We start from the raw sequence: 23916 nt of genomic DNA, 5'->3' as shown, positions 1-23916 counted from the left end.
AGATCCCAACTGGAGAACTGGGTCCAGGTCTGGGGGCCAGGCTTTAGGGAAGATGGGGACAAATTGGAGAAAGTCCAGAGGAGAGCAACAAACATGAGCAAAGGTTGAGAAACCCTGAGCTGTGAGGAGGTTAAAAAACCCAGGCAGGTCTCGTCTTGAGAAAAGAAGACTGAGGGGGGACATCATAACAGCCTTCAAATTCATTAAAGGGTGTAATTAAGAGAACAATGATCAATTGTTCTCCATGTCCACTGAAGGTCGGACAAAAAGCAACGGGTTTAATCTGCAGAAAGGGAGATTTAGGTTAAATAGTAGGAAAAACTTTCTAACTCTAAGTTAAACTCTGCTATAGGTATGCGAGGGAGGTCATGGAATCCGTTGCTGGAGGTTTGAAGACCAGGCTGGACAAACCCCTGTCAGGGCTGGTTGAGGTGGACTTGGCCCTGCCTCAGCACACGGGGCTGGGTTAAACGGCCGCTCGGGGGCCCTTCCAGCCCCACACTTCCACGACCCTATGAAAAGCAAAGTCGCTGTGGCAGAGAAAGGGCGAGAGAGCACAGAGGGTGCCCCTCTTCGGCACGGTGCCCCCGCCACCGGAGGCAGGCCAGACCTTTCGAAACGTGAAGACCCAGGCCCGGGAAAGCAAAGCCAGAACTGGATACCCCCATGCGATGGGAAGGTGACACACTGCATCCCTAACAGCTGTACTGGAGCCGGGCCGGGGGCGGGGCGTCTCCAGCTGGGAATAACACAAGGAGAGGATGGTGCATTGACTCCAGACAGACGCACACCTCGCCCTCCACTAGGACCCAGCCTCTCTTGCTGGAGCAGCAGCGCTATCCCCTATTAGCGTAGTTCCTGCTTCCCCAGGCTTTGATTGATAGCAGTGGCAGCAGTAATTGCAGAGCGGCTGCTAGCAGGGGGCGCAGGACGATGACAGAGCGGGACTGGGCCGAGCTGTTATTTGGGGGACAGAGGAAGAACGGATGTGATGGGGCCCAGCTGCAGACACGTTTCTTGCCGTAGCATCCTCAGATTAACAGCTGGGGTGCAGACGGGTGGTTCTGCCTGGTAGACCGAGCGACGGCTTCCTTAGGATCGCAGCGATTGCTTTACGCTTGGCCATAAGGGGCTCTGAACGAGGGCGGGCAGATCAGGAGGTGGATCCGTGGGTAAATACGTTAGCTCCCTAACGTGGGGAATCAATCATCGAAGGCATCTGCTTCGGAACAGCCCATCCCCTGGCAGAGGCGGGGCTCCTCCGCCAAGATGCACCGGAGTAAAGGAGTTCTAATAACCTGGCGGCACAAGCCAACCCTGCCCTGCTCTGCACCATCAAAGACGGAGTCAAGGACCTTCATATATTTCTAGATGGGCTTGGACATTCCTATGGACAAAAGCAGCTTCTGCCAGAGTGGAATTTACAAGGGCGTTCCGGCTGCGTGCTTCAAGGCCTGAGATGATGCCCAGGAAGAATTTGCCCTGCCCCCTCCCCCCCGCCCAGGACATATCCCATGTCGATGTGCAGCCTAGCTCCAATACAGCTGGAGTATTAATATCGGGCTAGCGTGCCTTTCATGCCAAAGACGCTTACGCTACCATTTCAGAGGCAGCAGGTGCAACGGGCAGGGCGCTGCATAGAAGGCTGGCTTCCATTCCCAGCTCCGCCGCTGCACTCGTGTGAGACCTTGGGCGAGTCATTTCCCCGCTCCGTGCCTCGGTTTCCCCTCCTGCCCTTGGTTTGTCTTGGCGACATAGATTTGGCAGTGCAGGGCTAACAAGAGCACAAAGCAGGAAACGCTTAGCTTAGCCAGGGATGGCGGCAGCTCTGGCTCCCGCTCACCCCCATGGAGCAGGCCACTTGTCGGGTCCCAGCCTGATGGTGCCCAACGAACCGGGCAATACCCCAGGCTGCACACTCTGCCCTCGAGCCCCCGTCTCGCCCCGCCAGCTGGCCCTACTTCCTGGTGGTCTGGTCACTCGGCTCACGGCACAAAGCTTCCCACTGTGCAGCCCAGCCAACGCTTGGCCCGGGCCTTTTATTAAACCAGCAGGTGGTATTGCTGGTGTAGAACTAAGTGGAGGTGCTGGAGCGGTGCGATCACACCCCTCCACGCTTGATGCACCGTGATGTTGCCCGAGCTCAAAGGCATCCAAAACGCAGCCCCTGGCAACCTAGGTGTGCTCCTGCAGCCTCGCCTATAACAGCGGGGCCAGCCACAGCCAAAGGCCCCCTCCAGGCCACCACCAAGGCAGATGCAAGTGGAGTCATGGGCATTTATTACCGAGAATCAATTGCTGGAACTCCGTGCTCCCCAGGGTTCATTCAGTCTCGATGTAACTCACACTGGCTACGTTGTGATGTGTCCCATGCTAAGAGCCTACTACTGGCACTAGCCAGCGGAGTTACTCCTGCAGGTCAAGTGGCAGACGCCCAGACTCTTAGGGTTGGGAATCCTAGGTTCCCATCTTGCTGCTGACCTAGCAGGGGGTGTGTTACGCTTACTCACATTGAAGTCAAAGGGGGTGCGGTGGAGTAACTCGATCAAGATTTAACCCACTGGAAACGGTTAGGCACAGCCAGCAGGGGCCTGGCAAGCCGCTAGGATGATTTTGAGCCAGCAGGGAACCCCTTGTTCACGTTCCAGCACCGCATCAAAGGCAAGGGTGGGGTGATTTCACAGCCCATGTTTTGGGGGGCACCCTTAGACACCGCCACGTCCCTTCCCCCCACCAAGAGATCGCTTCTCCGCAGGGCTCATCAGGATATCTCTAAGGATCACCCGTGTTTGGGGGAAGGGTGGTGCTCAAGGTGTTTTCGCTGCCCCCCACCTCCCCATCTCTATGTCTAACCACACACACCGGACCTGGCACCGAGCCGAACCGTGGCATGTTCTTCAAGACCAAAGCAGCAAAGGGCATTTACTAGGAGTCTGCCACGCTGCACTGCCTTCCCTCTTTGGTCCTAAGAGGGAGCATCAAGAGAGAAATCAAAGGCCTGGATCTCCCACCCCTCTTATCAGCAACGCGTGCTACGTAGCCCTTAGTCACCTGTTACAGCGCTGGCGCCACGTCACCGGCCTTCAGGGCCATGACATTTGTTCGCTCCATCCTGCCACGCTCTCTCGGGAGCGAGCCACCTGCTGACTAGCTGCTAGTCGATTTCCATATCGTTGCTGAGATAGAGCCTGGTCAGTTTCACGATGGATGGTTCGAAACCCATGCGGTGGGTGATTATGGATAACGTCACCGTCAGTCAACCAAATGGACCCTCTGTTTCTCACACACACACACAGACACACACACGTACGTACACGCCCCTTCGCCTCCTCCCCAGGTCACCCCGCTCCAAAGGAGAACACTGTGTGTGCCCAGATCATTAAGAAATCAGCACTGCTGTCTTGATCCACGGCCCTTAACTCCTTGGGCCACTTTTATTTCCTCTGTCCCAGGAAAGTGCCTGGCACGCTGCAGTCTGCAGACACGTGATGCCTACAAACAAATGAACATCTGCACTATGCAGAGCGCTGGCCAGGTTTTGTTATCTGAAGGAGATCAGCGTGGCTGGCATTGTTTGCTTCTGTACAGTAGCCGCCTTTGGGTTCATTTCCTCTTTCCCCTTCAGCAGCTCTCAGTTATTTCTCGTGCGCTATCTTCCTTCCCCTCGCTTTGCAACACACACACAAAGAAATAAAAGCAGATCGATAGATACTGAGTATGCACCAGTAATGCTTCAAAGGAGAGGGCTATAAAAAAGCTCTTTCTCTCCCTCCCTCTTTCCCTGATTTCCACACACTCGTTCCTTTCTGATCTACCTACAAACTTTGCAATAATGCCTAAGAGTCATGGCCCAGGACCAACTGTGCTAGGCCCTGTACGAACACAGAACAATCCAGTGCTTCTCTTCTGTCTCAAACACAAGCACCATGAAACGGAAAGGTGGCAAATTCAAAATGGCTACAAATGCAATGCTGCCTTGTAATTGGCCTGTGGAACTCACCGCCACAGGAGGCCGTGGAGGCCAAGAATTTAGCAGGATTCAAAGAGGGATCTCTAACTGTCAGGGATTAGGATGAGTTTTTCAAGGGAGGCAAATGATCCCACATCGGCCTGCTCTGGAATTTCTTGCCACTTCCTCTGAAGCACCTGGCACTGGCCAGTCAGAGACCAGAGACTGGGCTGGATGGACCTTGGGACTGATCCAGGCTGTCAGCTCCTATGCTCCTAATATCCGGACGTCGTCCACGGACAATCAACTGGCGACAACCAGGTCCCTAGTGGATTTCATGGAGGTGCTGGCTCTCCCCGTCCAAATGTTGACCCCAACTAAGGCTAAGATAATGTGTGCAGCAAGAACGCCGGAGCCTTTGTAGAAGTGGGGGGTCCACCAGCACCCAAACCGGGGAGCCAGGGGGGCCATGCCTCCCCACTTTTTAACATCGGTGTAATTTGGGGGCAGAGGGCAGCATTTCCCACACACACCCAAACTGCAAACCTCAGGCAGATGCTGCACTTTGTGGTGGGGGAGCTGATCTCCCTGCAAAAGCGGGGGCTGGGAATAGGCCCTCTGTCTCCTCAGCCTGTCTGTATTTACTGACAAAGGCTCCATGCAAACTTGGCTGCCCAGGTGAAATTTCAGTCCCACCTTTCATGGGAGGGGGTCCAGTTTGCTGCCTGGTGGGATGGGGGTGGGGGCTTCATTCCCTGCAGGGAGGGCTGGTAGAAAGGGTTCAGCGAGCCGACAGCAGGCAGGCCAGGAAGGGCCTTCAGCAAGTCTTAGGGAACAGAGACACTAGAAGTTTAAGGTCCTGCTCACACTGGGGTTTGGCCACTGACTCGCACGGAAGTAGGATCAGGCCCTAGCCTCTCGCTCGTTTCACTGCTGCCTTCTGAATACAGACAATGCTTCCTGCTCTGCAGGGGAGTGCGCCCATCCTGGGCTGGTAGAGGCTCCGGGACAACATACAGTGAAGAGCGCAGCAGATCAGACCGGCCCCCCAGCAGTGGCTAACCCCAGCGCTGCCGAGGAATGTGGTCTTCCCACCCCAAACACCCCTAGTCAAGAGCCCAACGGCGTTGCGGACAATCCCTTCCTGACCTTGACACGATCAGCTCACGCCCTGAAGCCTGAGATCTGATTACCTCCCATCACCCCCAGGGTCACTCGCTGTAGATTCACGTACCAGCAGTGCCCTTTCTGCCTCCCCCCACCGCTCCCTTGCGTTCAATGATGATTTACACCAGGTGTGGAGCTGCCTCCAAAGTCTCCGTTCTCTGACCGATACTCACACAAACACCTGATGGCTACGCAACTTGGAAGGGGTGTGTGTGACACACACAGGCTCACACCAACACACACGCAGAGCACGGGGAGGGTGGGGGGAAGAATGCGGAAAAAGCAGCCTCCTGGACACAACTGAGAGTCATCCGCACAAGGACGAGAGAAAGAACAGAGGAAGGAGAGGAGGAGGACATAGACGAGGAAGAGAGAGAAGGCAGAGCGCGAGAAAGGAGGGGAAAGAAAGAAAGAGGGAGTAGAAGAGAAGAGAGGCAGAAAAGTGCAGAAGAAAGCCGGGAACTAACAATCCAGGGTGAGACCACAGGGAAAGACAAATGATCAGGGGCTGGGCAGGGGCTAGGAATTTCAGGAACTGCCCTCGGCATTAATAATAAAAAGTGAAGGGGTTTTTGGCCTTACACTGTCCTGGATGGTCTCCATCTTCCAAGCCCATCACCAGCCCCCGAGATGGTCGCAGGGATCTCTGGACAGGGCAGCTCGCCGAGGCTGTGAGTGGATGTGCTCTGTCTGCAGGAGCCGGGGCCGTCCTACCCGCTTCCTCCAGTCCCCTGCAGGAATCTCACTTCTCCGCAGCCGCGGGCGACCTCAGAGGCAGAGGCTGTTCCAGGCGGCTGTGCTGTCACCGGCGAGCTGTTCGGAGCCTGGAGCGCATGGGGTCCACCCGGTGAAGGGGCGGGGGAGGGACCCACCAGAGGGACACCCCGCGCTGTCTAGCAAGCAAACCACATGCGAGGGAACTCGGACGCTCACTGTTTTCAGCCACGTCTCCGCCCCCCCCAGTCATATCTCCCTTTCCAGCTGCGGCGAGAGCAGCTGCTTAGCCTGGCCTCGCTGTGTCGATTGTACTCCTGTTACCCTCCCCTCAGTGGTGACCACAGCCGTGCCACCGTGTTATTGTCTGGCCTAACTTGGGATGCTCCATCTACCCCAGCCACCTTGCTCAATACTGCCAGCACATCCCTGTGCCTCCCCCAAAAGTCACAGGCTTCAGGAGCCTCGCAGTGCCAGGGCTTCTCCCAGAAGCAGGTGGAGGCCACTTAAACCCAGAGGAAACGTCCCACTGCTTGCTGGAATGATCCTTCTGTGCTGGCACTGACCTTTCCCAGCCTGAACCGTGCCATCCAGGGCACCCCGCTCGCACCTACACCAACGGAGTTACGAGGCAGGCAGGTCACTGAGCCTGCAGTCCTTCCTCACGAGAGCTGCTACTGAAATGTTTGTGTGAGTGAGGGCTTGCAGGGCGGGGCCTCCCCTTCCTCAGGCCGGGGGGAGGAGGGGTAAGTACAGGGCCAAGGAGTGACCTGCAATTACTGTACACGCCAATTAGTGCTTACAAGGATCAGACCGTGGCAATGCCAACCTCCAGCATTACAGACACACAGGAGCGACGCCAGGGTTTTTGCCGCCCTAGGCGGCAGCGCTCCTCTGAGCATCCGGCGGCGGGGGTCCTTCCGCTCCGTGTCTTCGGGGCACCTCGGCGGCAAGTCGTGGAGTGAGTGAAGGACCCACCGCCGAATTTCCGCCAAAGACCCAGAGCGGAAGGACCCCCCACCGCTGAATTTCTGCCGAGGGCGGCAAAATGCCGCCCCCCAAATCCTGCCACCCTAGGCGACTGCCACCCTAGGCAACTGCCTAGGGTCGCCTAGTGGAAGCGCTGGCCCTGAAGACACAACACCTACAACAAACAGAACGGAATCCACCCCGTTCTCTACTGCCCATTCTACCTCAGGGCCCAGGCATGTGAGCCTGGCTCCCACACCTCCTCTGTGCTTGTAGGAGTAGTCAGGGGCATAGCAGGATCGGAGCCAAAAGCCACTGAAATCAACAGAAGCTTTTCCATTGCCTTTAACGGGCTTTGGGTCAGGCCTGCTGAGTCCGATCCTATAGTCCTTATTCACTGCCTTCAGTGGAGCCGGGTCCCAATGAACGGCACAGGGATTGAGCCTTGTGGGGTAACTGATTGCTTTAAAGTTCAGACTGTCCCCAGCCTCACAGGAGATATTGTGCCTGCCAGCGTTTGCTAATCTCTACTGGCCTGAGCCTGCAATGGACGACACCTCATTGGGTGCCCTCTGGGGCCCAGGCAGGATTAATATTTCGCTCTTTCACCCCCAGCTCTCAAAGTGCTTTCTATGTCTATGTCCCACTGACTGACAAGACCCGGGGAGAGAAAGTGACTAGCCCAAGGCCACTCAGCAGAGATGGGAACAGACCTGCCTGCTAGTCTTGGACCCTGTCCGCAGCTCCACACTGCCTCCCAGTGCCCACGGAGCCAACCCAGCTGTTGATTTTGCTACAATTTGCAGAGGGCTAGACCCTGCCACCCTGGCTCACACCGACCCCGTGGGCCAGCCAGAGGAATGATTGGCTCCTCAGCATGGGTCAGGCTCATAGAATCATAGAACAGCAGGGCTGGAAGGGACCTCAGAAGGTCCAATCCCCTGCTCAAAGCAGGACCAATCCCCAGACAGGTTTTTGCCCCAGATCCCTCAAAGATTGAGCTCACAACCCTGGGTTTAGCAGGCCAATGCTCAAACCACTGAGCTATCCCTTCCCCCACCATGTGCTTAACTTCAAGGGATTCTTAGCCCCCAGGAGTCATTGTGTGACCATCCCAGTAACTCCATGTTACTAGGCCTAGGATAGCAGGAGTCAAGCCCATGCACAAGGAAGAGTTTTTGCAGACCTGGGCAGTCAGGGCCAACCCCCATGCCCACTGAGCTCGGAAGGAGTTTTGCCATTGACTCGAGTGGGACCAGAGTGTCTATGAGGAGAATGATCTGGGATCCCCCGTTTTTTCTCTTTATTACTATCGATGGTACTTATATGACACCCCCCCTTTACTGCGGTATCTGAGCACCTCCCACTCTTTAACGTAATAGCCTCCCCAAGCCCCTGCCAGGCAGGGCAGTGCTATCATCCCCATAGCACAGGTAGGAAACTGAGGCACGGAGAGACTGAATTACTTACCCACGGTCACACAGGGAGCCTGCAGCAGAGCAGGACTTAAACCCGGGTCTCCTACGCTGCAAGCTCACACCCAAACCACTGGATCATCCTCCCTCTCACCTATCCTGCCTTTATTCCCTCTCAGAGGTTCTGTCTCCCGTCCAGCACTGAGGGCTGGCTATCGTTCCCCCTGCTGCCCACAAAGGCTGTTCCTTCAACGGACCAGCAGGGAGCGACACACAGCCCTTCCTGCGCTCTAGCGCCCTCTGCCAGAGCAGCACACCTAAGCCGGCACCGTGACTGCGACCCACCCCCATGCAGCTGGGTGTGTATTAGACAAGCCCCAAGTGCTCTTTGCACAGTGGTTTGTGTTAAACATCTTATCACCAGCCATTTTTCATTAAGAGGGAAATGAATGTGTTTCCCTCTTTTCCAATCACAAATCAATCTGCCGTTGCCCTCGGCTATTTGCAGACCACCTTTTTTGTCTCTGGTTATTGCCTTTCAGCCTTGTTCGGCTCATTCCCCTTCCTGCATTCGTGGGCTCTTGATTAACGCTGCCAGGTCCCATCCTGCGTGCGGAAAAGTCGCCCAGAGCACATGGGCCCTGAACAAATCCCTGGCTAACAAACCCCGTCACTGCTAAGAAAGCCAGGCAGCGAGGGGACACTTTCCAGATCAAATGTGGAGGGTGGAGTTCCTCCATAGAGAGATCCTACGTGAGACCTATGCACCACCTGAGTCATGTTCTGAGGGTATAAGAAACACCTTGTATCGCCTCCCCCATAGGAGAGTATTGAGAGAATTCCCAGCCTGTATGATATTAATGACACCTGAGCTTTTAAAAACTGACTGGATTTGTTTTCAATCCCACGTAGGGATGCTCTTCGCCTGCCGTTTGCATCACCCTCAGCAAGGATGGTGGAACTAGAACGGTCAGTTTCAGTTTGTGTATAGTCAGTTTCATTTCCAGGTTGTCAGGTAGTAGCACAAGTCTGTGGTGTTTGGCTTTCCCAGTATCTTACTAGGCTCAGGGGCCTGACTGGACCTCAGGAGATTTGGGTTAAAATTTCCAGCCTTGCCACAGACTCCCTTTGGCCCAAATCCTCAAAGGGGAGTTAGGTGCCTAAATACCTTTGAGGATCTGGACTGTGGCCTCTCTGTGCCTCAGTTCCTCATCTGCAAAATGGGGATAATGAACTTTCCTTTGCCCATCTGGTCTATTTAGATTGCAACCACTCTAGGGCAGGGGCTGTCACTTATCGTGTGTTTGCTCAGTGCTGGGGCCCTGGTCTCCGCTGGGTCGGCTAAGTGCTACTGTAATACAAATATGGATTTCATGATTTGGCCAGAGCAATCCCCTCTGAGGCCTTACACGCCACCGGCCCCCTCCACAATCTGCAACACAGAAAAAATTGCGACATCAGGGATTTGGGGGACATACTGCTACAGTCGTAATAATAACCCTTTACACTTCACTGTCAGCTTCCACCGGAGGATTAACAGACCAAGCTTCCCAGCCAGGCTGGTAAGTAATCTTATCCCCATTTTACAGATGGTGCAACTGAGACATGGGGGGCATTAAGTGACTGTTCCAAGGTCCTACGGGGAGTCTGTGTCAGAGACAGGACCGGAACAATACTCCCACCCTATGCCTTCACCACAAGGCTGCCCTTCCTTGCCCTCTGCCAGGGGGGTCTCAAATTTAGTGTTAACCAGAAACTACCAGAGAGCAAGAGGTATCAGCCACGGGAGGATAGAGAGTCCAGGGGTTAGAGCACTAGGCAATGAATCTTGGTTCACGTTTATGGCCTGCCACAGACTTCCTCTGTGACCTGGGCCAAGCCACATCGGCTCCGTTGACACCTGGAGCTGGGCGTGTGATTTCCAGGTGGAGGGCTAGCTCTGATCAGCGAGCACGTTACATAGAGAGGGTGGCCACTGGCTTGGCAGCCTCGATATGCCCCTGGCCCCCCAAGAGGGATGTACTGGGACCTGGCTGCTACTTGGTTTCTGGGGAATTAGCTGGAGCATGTCTCCTGAGAATCCCCCCCCCCATCCCAGCTCCAGGTCTGGTTGCTCTGTGCCCAAACTCTCCAGCTATGAAACAGGAATGTAATAACCCCCTGGGGTTGTGGCCAGGAGGATGTGGAGGCGCTGGGGGGGGGGGGGGGGAATGGGGCCATCCCTGGCTGTTCTCGCAGCCCCGGCCCCAGAAGTTGGCTCCCTGCGGTTTCCCAGGAAGTGCCTGGCACGTTACCGTGTCTGGCAGCGCTCGGCAGGGCAATAAAACGGCTGGGTAAAAATAAACAGGCGCAACCTGCCATTGTTCGGATCCGGAGCCGGGCGGGTCAGTTACTTGGCGGCGTGACGGGGGCAGGGGCAGGCTGCGAGAACCAGGACCCCGACCCCCCCCCCAGGGGGGTGAGCTGGGGGGGATGAGCCCACCCCAAAGCACGGCAGAGGGGCCCGGAGGGGCAAGGCCGGGGGAACCCGCCCGGGGTGAGGACCGCCCGCCCGCGGTGACTGGGCGGAAGTTTGCGCCGGTTTTCCGCGGGTCTCTGCTCAGAGCAAACCCAGCGGGCGGCGCGGGGTCAGCCCCGGTGCAAAGCAGCCGCAGACCCGTCCCACCGGACCCTCCCTCCCCCAGCGCGCCCCAGCTTCCCCTGGCGTGTCGCGGGGCCCCTGCCCCCGGGGGGCTCCGTCCCGCACCCCCGGCCCGGCCCCGCCGATCGCTGGAACCGGGACAACCGGGGAGCGACGGAAAGTTCACCCCGCTCCAGCGAGCAGGGCGCGGGCCGCTCCGGCTAGCGAGAGACACCCCCGGTCCGCTCCCCCCCGGCCCCGATCGCCGCCAGCCAAGGGGGAAGAATGAATGAGGGAGAAGAGCGAACGGTGGAAAGAGCTTGTGAGGAAGGGAACGAGAAAGAGAGAAAGAGAGAGCGGAAAGGATGGGGGGGGAGAAAGAGAGAAGGGGAAAGACTGAGAAAGAAAAAGATAAGGAAAGTGGAGCGAGAAAATGAAAGAAGGAGAGAGAGATTGAAAGGAGAAAGCAGAAAGAGAAGGGAAAGAGGAGGGAGAAAAGAGAGAAGGAAAAGGAGAGGGGAGGAGAGGAAAAGGAAAAGAAATGGAGAGAGAGAAGGGGACGAGGTTGAAAGAGAGAGAGAAAGAGGAGGGAGAAAAGAGAGAAGGAAAAGGAGAATGAAAGAGGAGAGGGAAGGAAAAAGAGAGGGGAGGAGAGGAAAAGGAAAAGAAATGGAGAGAGAGAAGGGGACGAGGTTGAAAGAAAGAGGGAGGAAAGAGAGAGAGAAAGAGGAGAGAGAAAAGAGACAGAAGAAGGCGGGAGAGAGAGAAAGAAAGAACAAGAACTAGAGAGAGGGGAGGGGAAGAGGCTGAAAGAAAGAAGGAGGAAAGAGAGAAGGAAAAGGAGAGAGAGAGAGAAGGGAAAAGCCCGAAGGAGGAGAGAGAAAGCAGCCAGCCCGAAGGAGGAGGCAGAGCCCGGTGCCCGCTGGATGCGAGCCCACCCCCAGCCTGTCCCCTCGAGGACCCCCCACCCCACCCCACCCAGCCCCGCCCTGGGCTCGCCGGCCCGAGAGCCCCCGGGGGGGCGCGGGAGGGGGGGGAAGCGGCTCCTACCTGTAGCGCCTCGGAGCTGGGCAGCGTCTCCTCCGCCTTCAGGAAAACCTGCTGGCCCCGTCTAAAAAATTGAACAACCGCAATGAGTATGTGGGGCAGGATCAGGACCATGCTGCTCCCGGGCCGGCTCCGCTTGTCTCCCTCCTCGGCCAAGGCCAGTCCTAGCTCCGCCGCCGCCCCTCCCCTCGCCTCCCTCCCCGCCGCTGCCAGGGGCTTGGCTTCGCATCCACACCTGCTCCCCAAAGCGCCGGGGCCGGGCGCAGCAGGGCTGTCCCGGGGGCAGGCAGAGCCCGGCGCTGGAGCGGCTGCAGGCAGCAGGCACTGGCAAGGGGAATGCAAGGAGAGGGGTCCTCTGGGTCCTAAGCACCTGCAGGAGGGAGCCAGGCCAGCGCCCAGAGCCTTCCCTTTCCCAATCAGTCAGGGCATGGGCTTAGCAGACATGGTGGAGCAGGGAATGCAATCACCCAGCGGGCTCCAGCCATGCTGCACACCCAGGCCCCAGAGAGATGGGGAGCCAGGCTTAGATCCCTGGTCCATTACCTCTAACCCCCCCCCCATCTCCAGCTAAAGAAGGATCCCTCAGCTGTTAGCAGTAGTAGGTCCTTTATCCTTAGCTGCTAGAGGGCCCCATGCACACACACTCACAGCCACTACATTGCAATGTGCTATGACAGCAGTAGTGCCGGGAGAAGGACGCAGCTGGGGAACCGAGGCCCAGAGACGTTAAATGACTTGCCCCAGTTCATCGACGGAGTCTGTAGCAGAGCTAGGAATCGAACCCAAGTCTCGGGCCTAGACCAGGCCAGCCTTCCTCTTGTCCCTCTAGGTGTGGGTGGCACTAGGGCAGGCTGCCCTCCCTTAGGCCTGGTCTACACTACGGGGTGGATCGATCTAGGAGACACAACTTCAGCTACGAGAATAGCGTCGCTGAAGTCGACGTATCTTAGATCGAATTAAAATTACTTACTTCGCGTCCTCACGGCGCGGGATCAATGCCCGCGGCTCCCCCGTCGACTTTGCTTCCGCCTCTCGCCGAACTGGAGTTCAGCACTCGACGGGAGAGCGATGGGGGATCGATTTGTCGCATCTACACGACACACGATAAATCGATCCCCGATAGATGGATCGCTACCCACTGATCCAGCGGGTAGTGTAGATGTACCCTTAGTGCCTCCTGGAACCAGCTTAAACTGAGAGAGGGCCCCAAGCCACAAAGTGTGACTTTCCCCTGCCTGGGGGCTCTGGGGCATTGCCTGAGGCTCTGCTCTGGTTAGTGGGGGAAGCCGTAGAGTGGATCCTGCTGGGCCATGGGTGGTTAACTTTAACCCCACCCGGTGTGCAGGGCCCAAGGATGTGCCCATGAGGAAAGCCTGCTAAGGGCTCGCCTTACTCAGGCAAGCAGCCCCATGGATCCCAGCAGCATCCCTTGGGATGTGGTCTCGGGGCCACCCAGAGGATTCAGGGGGCCTGGGGCAAAACAATTGTGGTGGCTCCTTCCATAAAAAAAAGTTGCAATATTATAGAATACTATATTCTTGTGGGGGCCCCTGCGGGGCCTGGGGCAAATTGCTCCACTTGCCCCCCCCTCCCCCCGGGCGGCCCTGTGTGGTCTATACAATTAGCCTGTGGAACTCCCTGCCACAAGTAACACATGAGAACTGGAGGGAAGGTGAATTCTCTCACTTTCCTGCTTGCCTGTGAACAAGCCAAACAAGGGCAGAGCTGGACCAAGCCGCCAGCCATGCAGCAGCTTAGGCACCAGCCATCACTAGTATCTACCTGTTTATTCACGCCCAGCGGGGGGCTGACCAATCCTGGGGTTTGGAGACGCTCAGAGCAGCCTTCCCTCTCCCAGCACTGCCGACAATCAGTGGGGAGAGGGCCGGGCCTGGGCTGTAGGCTTCCACCCTGCTCAGGGATTGAGTCATCCACACATCACCTTGCCTGGGGAGACGGCGTGGGACGGGGAGCTCTCAGACAGGATCAGTTACATGCCCCCCCCCCCCGGTCAACTCGTCACACCGCCCTCCTGAGCACGCCGCACACAAAGCAACCTGCCCCTCACCTGCCCAGCAGAGCAGCCCACACAGCTCAGGTCCAAACTCTGCAGGGGCAGCTCCAGGCACCAGCGCAGCAAGTGCGTGCCTGGGGTGGCAAGCCGCGGGGGGCGGCCTGCCAGTTGCTGTGAGGGTGGCAGTCAGGCAGCATGCCTGCGGGAAGTCCGCCGGTCCCGCGGTTTCCGCGACAATTCAGCGGCAGGTACGCTGAAGCCGCGGGACCGGCAGATCGCCCGCAGGCGTGCCGCCGAAGGCTGCCTGACTGCCGTGCTTGGGGCAGCAAAAAACATAGAGCCGTATGGCCCTGAGCAAGACACGTCGTCACTCTGGGCATCAGCTGCCTCCCGTCTGTGACATGGGGATCGTGATCCTCCCCTTCTCCAGCCCTCTGTCTGCTTCTGCTGTAAGCTCCTAGGGGCTGGGGCTTGCACAACAGTGCCTCGCACAATCAAGCCCTGATCTCAGTCGGACCCGGACGGCACTGGTGGAACACATATCATAGTTCACTGATTGAAGCATTTGAACTAGATGGACTCCCAAGATCAGAAATACCCCGCCCCCTACACACACGCACTCCGTGACCGCTGTACTATACTGAAGCAGTGTGAAAAAATCACCAGCCTTTTGCAGAAGTTCTCCCGCACCAATAACTTTGCCTTCCAAATCACGGCGTGTTAGCAGAAAATCTCCATGCCAAAAGAGAATCCTTAATTCGGCTTTCCTGCTGCCGGGGCCCTTTGTGCATGTTTGAAACGTTGACTAGCATCTGTCCTTCCTTTGCTTTGACAAGATCGCTCCCGACGAGGGGACCACCAGGGCACAGCCGCAGAGAAATGTTCAAAGAGCCACCACGCGTAGGTTTTAATAAAGTGATCCGTGTCCCTGGGAAAAGCCCCGGGCAGACCGCGAAGGAGCCGATCAATAAATAAATCAGCGTCAGGAGGGTTTGATTTCAGGTGTGCTGCTCTTCGCCTCCAGCGGTTGTTTGGCTTTGCTTTGAAATATGGATCCAGTTACCAGGCTCTCCGTATGCGTGCTGACTCCCGATTACCACGTCCAAGCCATTGCTTTAATGTCTGTCTCCCCATCCCGCTCACTATATGGCTGCACTATATAGTGTTGATCCCCAGTACTCAGAGCAACAACCCTAGGGCTATTCGTATACAGGGCCGGCGAACCTCAAACCTCCAGCGCTCAAGTCAAAGCATCTACCACTTGAGCTAAAGGAATAATTCCTCTAGCTGTAAGCCACTAGTAGGCTATTGTAACACTACAGACAGCCACAAGGGAGATATGACCAAACACAACGAGCATCCACACAACACCCCCATGAGGTCTGGGAGTGTTATTACTATAGGTAAATAACGGGGTAAAATTACTCCCCAGCGTCTACTGACTGGCCTTTGAAGGTAGCTATCCTCCTACCCCCTGTGGCCTCACTTTAGGCCTATGATGGCTCGTTGCTATGGATATTGGCACAAAGCAAAATCTGGGCCCAGATTTGTTTGATTTCAAAATGTGTTTGGGACGAAAGTTTAGAAAAAGCGAGCAGGGCTCGGGAAACACCACCACGTGTCCTACAGCCGCACCAATAACGAATCCTGACTCATCGCACACGGGTGGTCTTTTGGTTACCGTGGGAGCCAGACGTTTTGGATTCAGTTGCCAGCTCTGCCTCAGCTTCCCACCATGACTGTGGTCCCCCAGCACCCCAGACCCCGGGGATTTCGGGAAGTAACCTTCGCCATTGTGCCCCACTTCTGCATTAGGTGACCAGGGAACTCACAGACGTGGGCTGGCCAGTTTCCGGGGCGCCACCACCCGCTTCCTGATAGGCCACATGGTCGTGTGGCCCTGATCACTGGCCCCTATATATATAAACCTCCTGCTTCCATTCTGGCCTTGGCTAGCCATTCATAGACTCTAGGACTGGAAGGGACCTCGAGAGGTCATCAAGTCCAGTCCCATCAAATACTGTCTAGACCATCCCTGATAGACATTTATCTAACCTACTCTTAAATATCTCCAGAGATGGAGATTCCACAACCTCCCTAGGCAATTTATTCCAGTGTTTAACCACCTTGACAGTTAGGAACTTTTTCCTAATGTCCAACCTAGACCTCCCTTGCTGCAGTTTAAGCCCATTGCTTCTTGTTCTATCCTTAGAGGCTAAGATGAACAAGTTTTCTCCCACCTCCTTATGACACTGCCGGCTAGCTGCTGCTCAGACCCTCCTGACCCCACCAGCCGCCGTGCCGTACCTTCTCCTTGGACCGAATCTGCCAGTGATCAGCGACCAGATAGCAAGTGTGAAAAATCGGGACAGGGAATGGGGGGTAATAGGCGCCTATATAAGAAAAAGCCCCGAATATCGGGACTGTCCCAATAAAATCGGGACATCTGGTCACCCTGGTCCCAGGGGTTACAATGACCTTGGCCAAGTCACTGATCTCCCTGTGCCTCAGTTCCACCTCAGGACAGCAGGGATAACTGGCTGAGCAAAGCGAGGTTTCACCCTGACCTCTGTGCCTGCTCTCTCGCGCTCTGTAATACAATAATGCTGCAGCCAATCAATTCCAAACTTCCCAGGGCTGCTTTAGGCACCACTGGGCAGACCCCATTGACCGGGGTGAAAAAGGAAAAAGGGAAAAACCAAAATTAGTGAGAGAAAAATGAGGCCTGTGGTGGGAACTCTCTGGCGCCACCTTCTGCTTACTGTGTGCATCATGGGCAGCAGCTTAATGAGCTGCTGTCTCTCATTGGGGTAAATATAAAAATAAATATATGGTGATATACCTTTTTTTAAATAAATAAAAAATTGCCTAGAACTGGAAGGGACCCTGAAAGATCATCAAGTCCAGCCCCCTGCCTTCACTAGCAGGACCAAGTACTGATTTTGCCCCAGATCCCTGAGTGGCCCCCTCAAGGATTGAACGCCCAACGCTGGGTTTACCAGGCCAATGCTCAAACCACTGAGCTATCCCTCCCCCCCCACTGAGTAAGCCCTTGGCTTGCAGAAGCAATGAAATGTGTGATGCTCTAGTGCTACATCCTTTGTCCTATCTATTCAGACGGTAAGAGCCTCAGGAAAGAGAGTGTCTCCCGTTATGTGTATGAGCAGCAGCTAGCACAATAGGACTCTGATCTTAGTAGAAGGTCGCTGGGCAAGATGGGGAAACTGAGGCACGGACTAGAAGAGAGGACTGACCCAAGTTCATGCAGTGAGAGGAAGGGGTTCCTACCTGTGCATGTTGCACTGGACCATGCTGCTTCCTGCTATCACCATCCCATAATCCTCCCTGCTCCCCCAGGGCCCAGGCCCTGATACACCCCGCTCCCCGAGCCGGCCCATCAGATTCAGCGGCACTATTTGTGCTGTTCCGCAGGAGGAAGGAGAACAGAAGGTGGCCCCAAGCCCTGGAATAAACAGCCTTATGAACTTTTCACCTGCATTCCATCTCCATAATGACAACGCTCGGTACGTTCAGCCAGCTGTTCCGGATGCCGAACGCTCCAGCCAAGCCATCTCCATTTGCATGGTTATCTAACAACGCGGCGCCGGGAGCTGCGGCTTCTAGGATTCAATGGGTTTGTTGTATTGATTGTTTAGATCCCCATCTGCTTTGGGGTTTTGCTCATTTGACTCGGAAGCGCTACGTCACGGCTAGCGGTTAACTAGCTGAAGGCACGAAGTCTGTCGAAAGAGCTCGTAGCAGTACTCATCCAGGCGCCAATGCGGGGGGGGGGGGGGGTTCCATCCTATGCTCTTCACATAGGTCATTTGATTGTTATCAAGCCTGCTGATGTAGTGACTTGCACAAAGACCCGGCCCAAGAAACTGAAACTCAGGAAATTGAACACCACGCAGAGGAAACTCTTTGCCACACAATGAGCACTTGGCCCACGGGAGGCCCTGCAGGAGCCTGGCTGTCAAATCCAAGGTCTCCGTCCTTCCCTTCCACGTGCTCAGTGGCCGGGGTCCAGGATCCCTGAAAGAGCTGGAAGCTCCCGGAGGAGAACTGCGGCTGACAACTTGGCTCGTCAGACTCAGTGGGACTTTCTGCCCTCAGGATAAAGTTCGTTTGTGCCAGACACTGGGGCTGGTCCCAAACAAACTCCCGCAGGACCTAAGATCCGCCCCAAACCTCACCACCTTCCGCTCCAAGGACAAGGCACATTTCTTCCCCTCCCCGCCACCAAACACAGACCCAGGTGTACCTGGTGAGAAAACCCTCCCCTGCGCACACAGGTCCCCCCCAGGAGTGGATGGGAGAGAGAATGAACTACACACGACAGAGGTTAGCCATGTCACGTGCTCGGACACTGCCGTCATGGGGGCAGGACAGAACAGACCCTCATCCGCTGGGGACTTCTGCCTCACAGAGCAGAGACAGCAGATGCCAAGGGAATTGACAGCACTCACGTCCCTTCCCCGGGCTTGATGTGTTGGGGAGACAGCCACTCCTTTAGTGCCATGCCCCAGCAGGGCCCCTCCAGAGGCATGCATTTAACACCCCACAGGGCCCCCCACTTTGGGGTCTGGGCGGGATCAGAAGGAATGAGGCCGGGAAGGCAGCACCACACCACTAGCCTTCCCTCCCCTCCCCGCACACAGGCCAAGGGACTATGTGTAGGTTAGTAGCCCAGAACGTGGAGTTTTGCCTCCATCGAGTTTCCCCTTCTGAGCATCCCTCGTCTCCAAGCAGCCCGGCGCCGAGGGGCTGGCACAAGAGAAGCTGGACCGGCTCCAGGCACTGGCCCAGCAAGCAGGTGCTTGGGGAGGCCAAGGGGAAGGGGTGGCACGTCGGGCTCTTCGGCGGCGGGTCCCTCAGTCCCTCTCGGAGGGAAGGACGTGCCGCCGAATTGCCGCCGAAAAAGAAAGCGACGCGGTGGAGCTGCCGCCGATTGCAGTCGCGGCTTTTTTTTTTCTCCCCCGCTGCTTGGGGCGGCAAAAACCCTGGAGCCAGCGCTGAAGAGAAGTGCCCCCGGAGGAGCAGTGCTCTATTCCCGCTGAGCACCGAGGGGCTTCACTACCTCTGACATTAACCAGGTCCTCTTGCTGTGAGGATCGGGGTGGAAACATTGCAAGGCCGGACTCCCTGGACAGTCCCAGGGGAGAGGGCAGGGCTATCCGTCCCTCAGGGAAAGAGCTTCCCACTTCAGCTCTAGTTCTTACTGTCATCAGCTCCACTTACATGTCCCCGTCAAACTGGCCTTCCCTGCTGCCTGTCAGATAGCAGCAGCTGCTGCCTAGGGCTCCCCCACATTGCTGGGTGTCCCCCACAACTGTCCACCGTGCCCTGCTAGCGACACGGGGACCCAGGTGCCAGCACAGGTAACACACGGATCCCTCCTCTACCCCAACCCTCTGCGCTCCCAACTGATGGGCGCCTGCCCCCCTTTGATCCACCACCCCTGCCTGCGGTGCCTTTACTGCTGTGCCACGGCCAGCCAGTCACTTAACCCTCGGCACAAATGCCAGGCAGGGATTCGCCTGTGCCGGCACATCACTGCCGGGCATTGGAGCCGAGCCGGCTGTGGGGCTGGCTAGACTCTGGGGTCATCAGCTCCCGGCAGTCATGCACCATCAAGGACAAGACATCGCTCATGCTCCTTTGGTCCTAATGTCCCACTCCTCAGGAGGGCGCCATTAACCCCCCTGGCAACGTGAGGTTGCAACTCACACATGTTGGTTATACTCCAACCTGAGCCAAACCTGGGATTTCACACATACACACACACACACGTTCAGGGACTTGGGAAAGGGGCGTGAAAATCCTGCCTGCAAGTGTAACGCGGTGGAGCCATACCCAGAGCCTGGCTGGGACACGGCAGTACCAGCTAGTGGTTAGAGTCGGGCTCTAGTCCCTGCTCGGCCATGTGGGCCAGCCTGGAGCGGTGCTGCCCCTCTCCGCGTTCAGTGCTCAGCCCCTGTCAGGATCAGGTCCTTAATCCCGCTGTGCCTCAGTTTCTGCTCCAGCCCCGGGATAACACTGAACCAGCTCTCCAGGGGCTAACGTCTGCCACGTGCTTTGAGATCCAGCAGAACCAACCATGGAGTGGGCTGCACGGGGAACCTGGCTGGCTTATGCAGGGCGTTTTATCAGCCCCTCACTGTCCTCAAGCATTAGTAGCATCTCCCCACTCCCACGCCCTCCCAAACAGTGCCAGGGGGGCGGGGCAGCAACCCTGGTGCATGTAGCCGTGAAACCTCCTGGCAGGAAGGAGGTTCCAGAGCCAATTAACCTGGTCTGGACTCTGGGGAATGCAGCCAAGGAGACTGTCCACTCGCCCTGGCCCCAGTCGTCTGCCGACAGAAGGGCAGTTCGAGGGTCTGACGCTGCAGCTGCGCCCGCAGAGCGGATCTAATGCCTGCCTGGATCAGTATTTGATGCCTCGGCTTGGGACTCGGAGCGTGCTGGGACCGTATTTGCCCCTGCTCCCAATTAAGAGGTGATCTTGTTATACAATACCAGAGAAACCAGCCGCGGCGTCTCAGCTGGGAAGTGACATCCTGGGGGCTGCGGGAGCAGCAGAGCAAGCGGAGACCGGAGTCGAGCAGAAGACAAGCTCCTTCTCAGAGTTTGCAGGTTCTTGCTGCTCCTAAAGCCAGAGGGGGATGGGAATTCTACTCACCTCCCTCTCAAGGAGGCTTTGATGCTTAATTGATGAACATCCTGGAGCCTAGCCTGGCTAAAGAGGAGGAGTGCAAAGGGCTGTAAAAAATCTGTAGCCCTCTGGAGGGTTTTTTTTTTTTTTTTTTAATAGCCTGTGTCATACAGGAGATCAGACTGGGTGATCACAGTGATCCCTTCTGGCCTTGGAATCACTGAGTCTAAGAGCTCATGGCACCGGAAGAGATGGAACCCAGTTCTTCCTGCTCAGAACCACAGGCCTCTGCCACTGGAGTTAAAGGAGATCTCTGGCGACAGTCTTCCACAAAGCTCATGGGCAACCCTAAATTGCATCCGCACAAACCATGGCAGATGCGGATACTTTCTGCACAAATGGAAACTTAAAAACTCTCCCTGTGGTCACCCAGAACAGACCAGGGAACAGATAATGACTCAATGCCTGATTCACAAATACAAAGGAGCCAGAAGCTAGGAATGGGTGACAGGTGATGGATCACTGGATGATTCCCTGTTCTGTTCATTCCCTCTGGGGCATCTGGCATTGGCCACTGTCAAAGACAGACGACTGGGCTAGATGGACCTTTGGTCTGACCCAGTCTTGCCGTTCTTATGTTCTGATGTTCTGTTCATCACAACAATACACTCTGCTACTCCAGACTCAATTATCTGGCTTAGCCACCTCCATGTAAAATTATAATTGTTGCTCTACATCTACCTCTGCCATCTGAAGAAGAAGAAGAAGAAGGTGAAAATCTCCTACGAGACACATGGACCATGGTGCAGTGCTAGACATTGTAGGGAGATTCCTTCCTGATCCCTCAGTGGATCCGCCCAATGTTCCTGACGCGTGACATCCAATGACCACAACTAGGTGTTGATCACAGAACTGTGGCCTGGGGACCGAGGGGTGGGGCGGTACAGGTAAGGACAGTGTCCTTCTGCCCCCTGGCACTTATAAGGAGGGGCAATACTGCCTGCTACCCAGTGACAGGCCTTGTCTGGCTAGCAGGGCCCCATGACCCAGCGGGCAGCCTCACTCTGCACAAATGCAGAACCGGAGCTGTAGGCGGCTAAAAGTTGCCTCGGTGAAGAAGAGGGAGCTCATAGTTCCCGTCCCCAGGAAATCTCTGCAGGTGGGTCAGAACAAAAGCAGGGGCTCCTTGCCGCTGATGTCTCCAGAGCAGTTCTTGGATGTCTCCAGAGCTTTGCCCCTGCCCATCAGCACAGAAAGCGGAGAACTCCCTGATCCGCCGGCCTGCTCAAATGGACAACATCAGCTACAGATCTCTGAGGAGCAGGGAGGGTCCCCGGCTCTGGAGCCAGATTTCCAGCACCCCAGAGATCCCCTCTCATATGAGGGTAAATCAGCAGCAAGTAGCCTCAAGCCAGTGGAACTGCTGTAGTGTAAGTGAGAGGACAGCCTGACCCCTACGGTGTGTGACACTGGGGTTTGGATCCATCTCTATGAGCTAATAATATCAGAGCAGGGGACAGCCCCAGCTTTTCACTTCCTTGTGATGCACAGAGTGGGAAATGGTAGCCCAGTGGGCCAGCTTATCTCTATTATAGTCACTGCTTTGCATTATATTCCGCTTTATTATATTCAGCCGTAATGCAAGGGACCTGCAGGCTTGTATCCTGTCAGACATTGGCTCCAGCAGTGAACCAGAGGCTTGAGGCCTAGAACTTTGGCACAGATAAATGTAGGTCACTCATAGGTTTGGGGGAACTGGAAGCAGAGTGTAGGGGGAATTTGTCCATAACGACATCAGCCAACCACAGAACACGAACTGACCCCAGCTTCTGGAAGGTTTTGGACTGAACATCCGACCACCAGAGTGCCATGGCAACGAATCGACCTATATGATAACGGGGTAAAATCATAAATACACTAAACTATAGAAGGACCCCTTACGATTGGTAAGGGGAGTAAATACAAATAAAGAAGAGGGGAGAAACCCCTAGTGAATATGCATTAGACATGGTAACATCAGCGTAACATCTTATAAAAGTGGCATCCCAGGGCAGTAGGGGAGAGAGATGTAACCCTTGGGAAGGGCCAGAGTGATGGCCACTGGTGAAGATGTGTTGCACCTGTGCACATCGGGGGTCTCAACTATATAATAATTTTAATAATACCAGGCCTGATCTTGGGTTGAGAACCTGTCAGCCCTCAAAGTGATAACTGGGAATTTTTATTCATAATCTATAGATCAGGCTACAGATTGGGGCCCGAACAGGGACCCCCAGCAGTGCACAGGGGTAACCTCCCTACCCGGAAGAGGTAAACTCATCTTGGGTAAAATCTAAGTTAAAATCCAGGTAACCTCTCAGTCAGAATTTGGTGCCTTTCAGAAACACTCACTATAACTCACCAGGGACGTCCTCTTTTGCCCACAGCTGTTGTTCCCCCTTTCTGGTTCTTTGCCTCTAGTAACACAGACATGCAACAGAGACAGGAGCGCCCGAGTTCTTGACCATCAGATTCACTAGGCATGCCAGTGGCAGGGCAGGACCCTCGTGGGTAACCCCGTCTCCCACCATTAGCTCTCCATGGCAATTGTAACCGTGTAAGGATGCAAGTGGGTGATGCGGGACATCGGCCTCGTTGCACTCCTCATTGGGTATTACTGACTAGCCCTTGGGGTTTCGAATGTCGCAAGAAGGGGATTCCTTTATACATGTGTTAAGGGGGCTTTGCAAACTGGTTGTAATTTTGAGCTACCTATAAGAGTTAAAATGGCAGTCACATGGGGCCCAATGACCCAATGAGGTGGCAGGGGAGCTGACTGATTTATGTTTTCATTGCCGCCAAGAGGCCGCAGTAGTTCAGAACTTGTACGGTTCGGGCGACCTAATTTCAGTCCCCTCGTCTCTCCTGGGCTGCGCCCAGATCCCTCTACCACCAGCCTCCCCCTTGCAGCTCCGCAGGTCCCGGCTGGGGAATAACCTCTCAATCATCTACGAGCACATTAGCCATCAAGGGAAGAGAGAGGGAGTAGAACCCCCCTTCCCCTTTGCTTTTCTTGGGACTGGTACAAGTAATTGTTGAAACAGGTCAAGGGGTTAATTATTTAAGGAGGGACGACGCCTCTACATATGTCTAGTGTGAAGTGCTTATTGTGTAGCTTTAGAATGACGCTAGTTAGTAAGATTTAACTGAACTCATTTGGAGTAGGAGTTGGAGGTAAGTGGAGTAGTCGGCTGAGAATTCTGGTTGTGGTCGACCAAAACACAACATACAAAACTATATGAAAGATCACGGAGGAGGTTTCGTCGGAACATAGCCAGGCTATTTTCAGTCACCCTAACTGGTGGGGTTTAATCACATGATCACATG

General features: G+C 55.6%; 1 protein-coding gene across 2 annotated transcripts in view; it reads right to left on the bottom strand.

The window, feature by feature from the left end:
- Positions 1 to 23916, bottom strand: part of LOC117871399 (cGMP-dependent 3',5'-cyclic phosphodiesterase-like) — a 371452-nt gene that overhangs the window by 256821 nt on the left and 90715 nt on the right. The window contains exon 2 of one of the 2 annotated variants that reach the window (XM_034759335.1): positions 11885 to 11945. In XM_034759335.1, coding sequence (XP_034615226.1) covers positions 11885 to 11945 — 61 coding nt within the window. Of the gene's footprint in view, positions 1 to 5698; positions 6032 to 11884; positions 11946 to 23916 lie in introns of those variants that run through there. The other variant, XM_034759336.1, reaches the window with a different exon arrangement.

This window comes from Trachemys scripta, chromosome 1 (assembly GCF_013100865.1).
Source record: "Trachemys scripta elegans isolate TJP31775 chromosome 1, CAS_Tse_1.0, whole genome shotgun sequence".
Taxonomy (NCBI): Eukaryota; Metazoa; Chordata; order Testudines; family Emydidae; genus Trachemys; species Trachemys scripta.
Note: the sequence above shows the minus strand (reverse complement) of the source record. Positions and strands in the feature narration are given on the sequence as shown.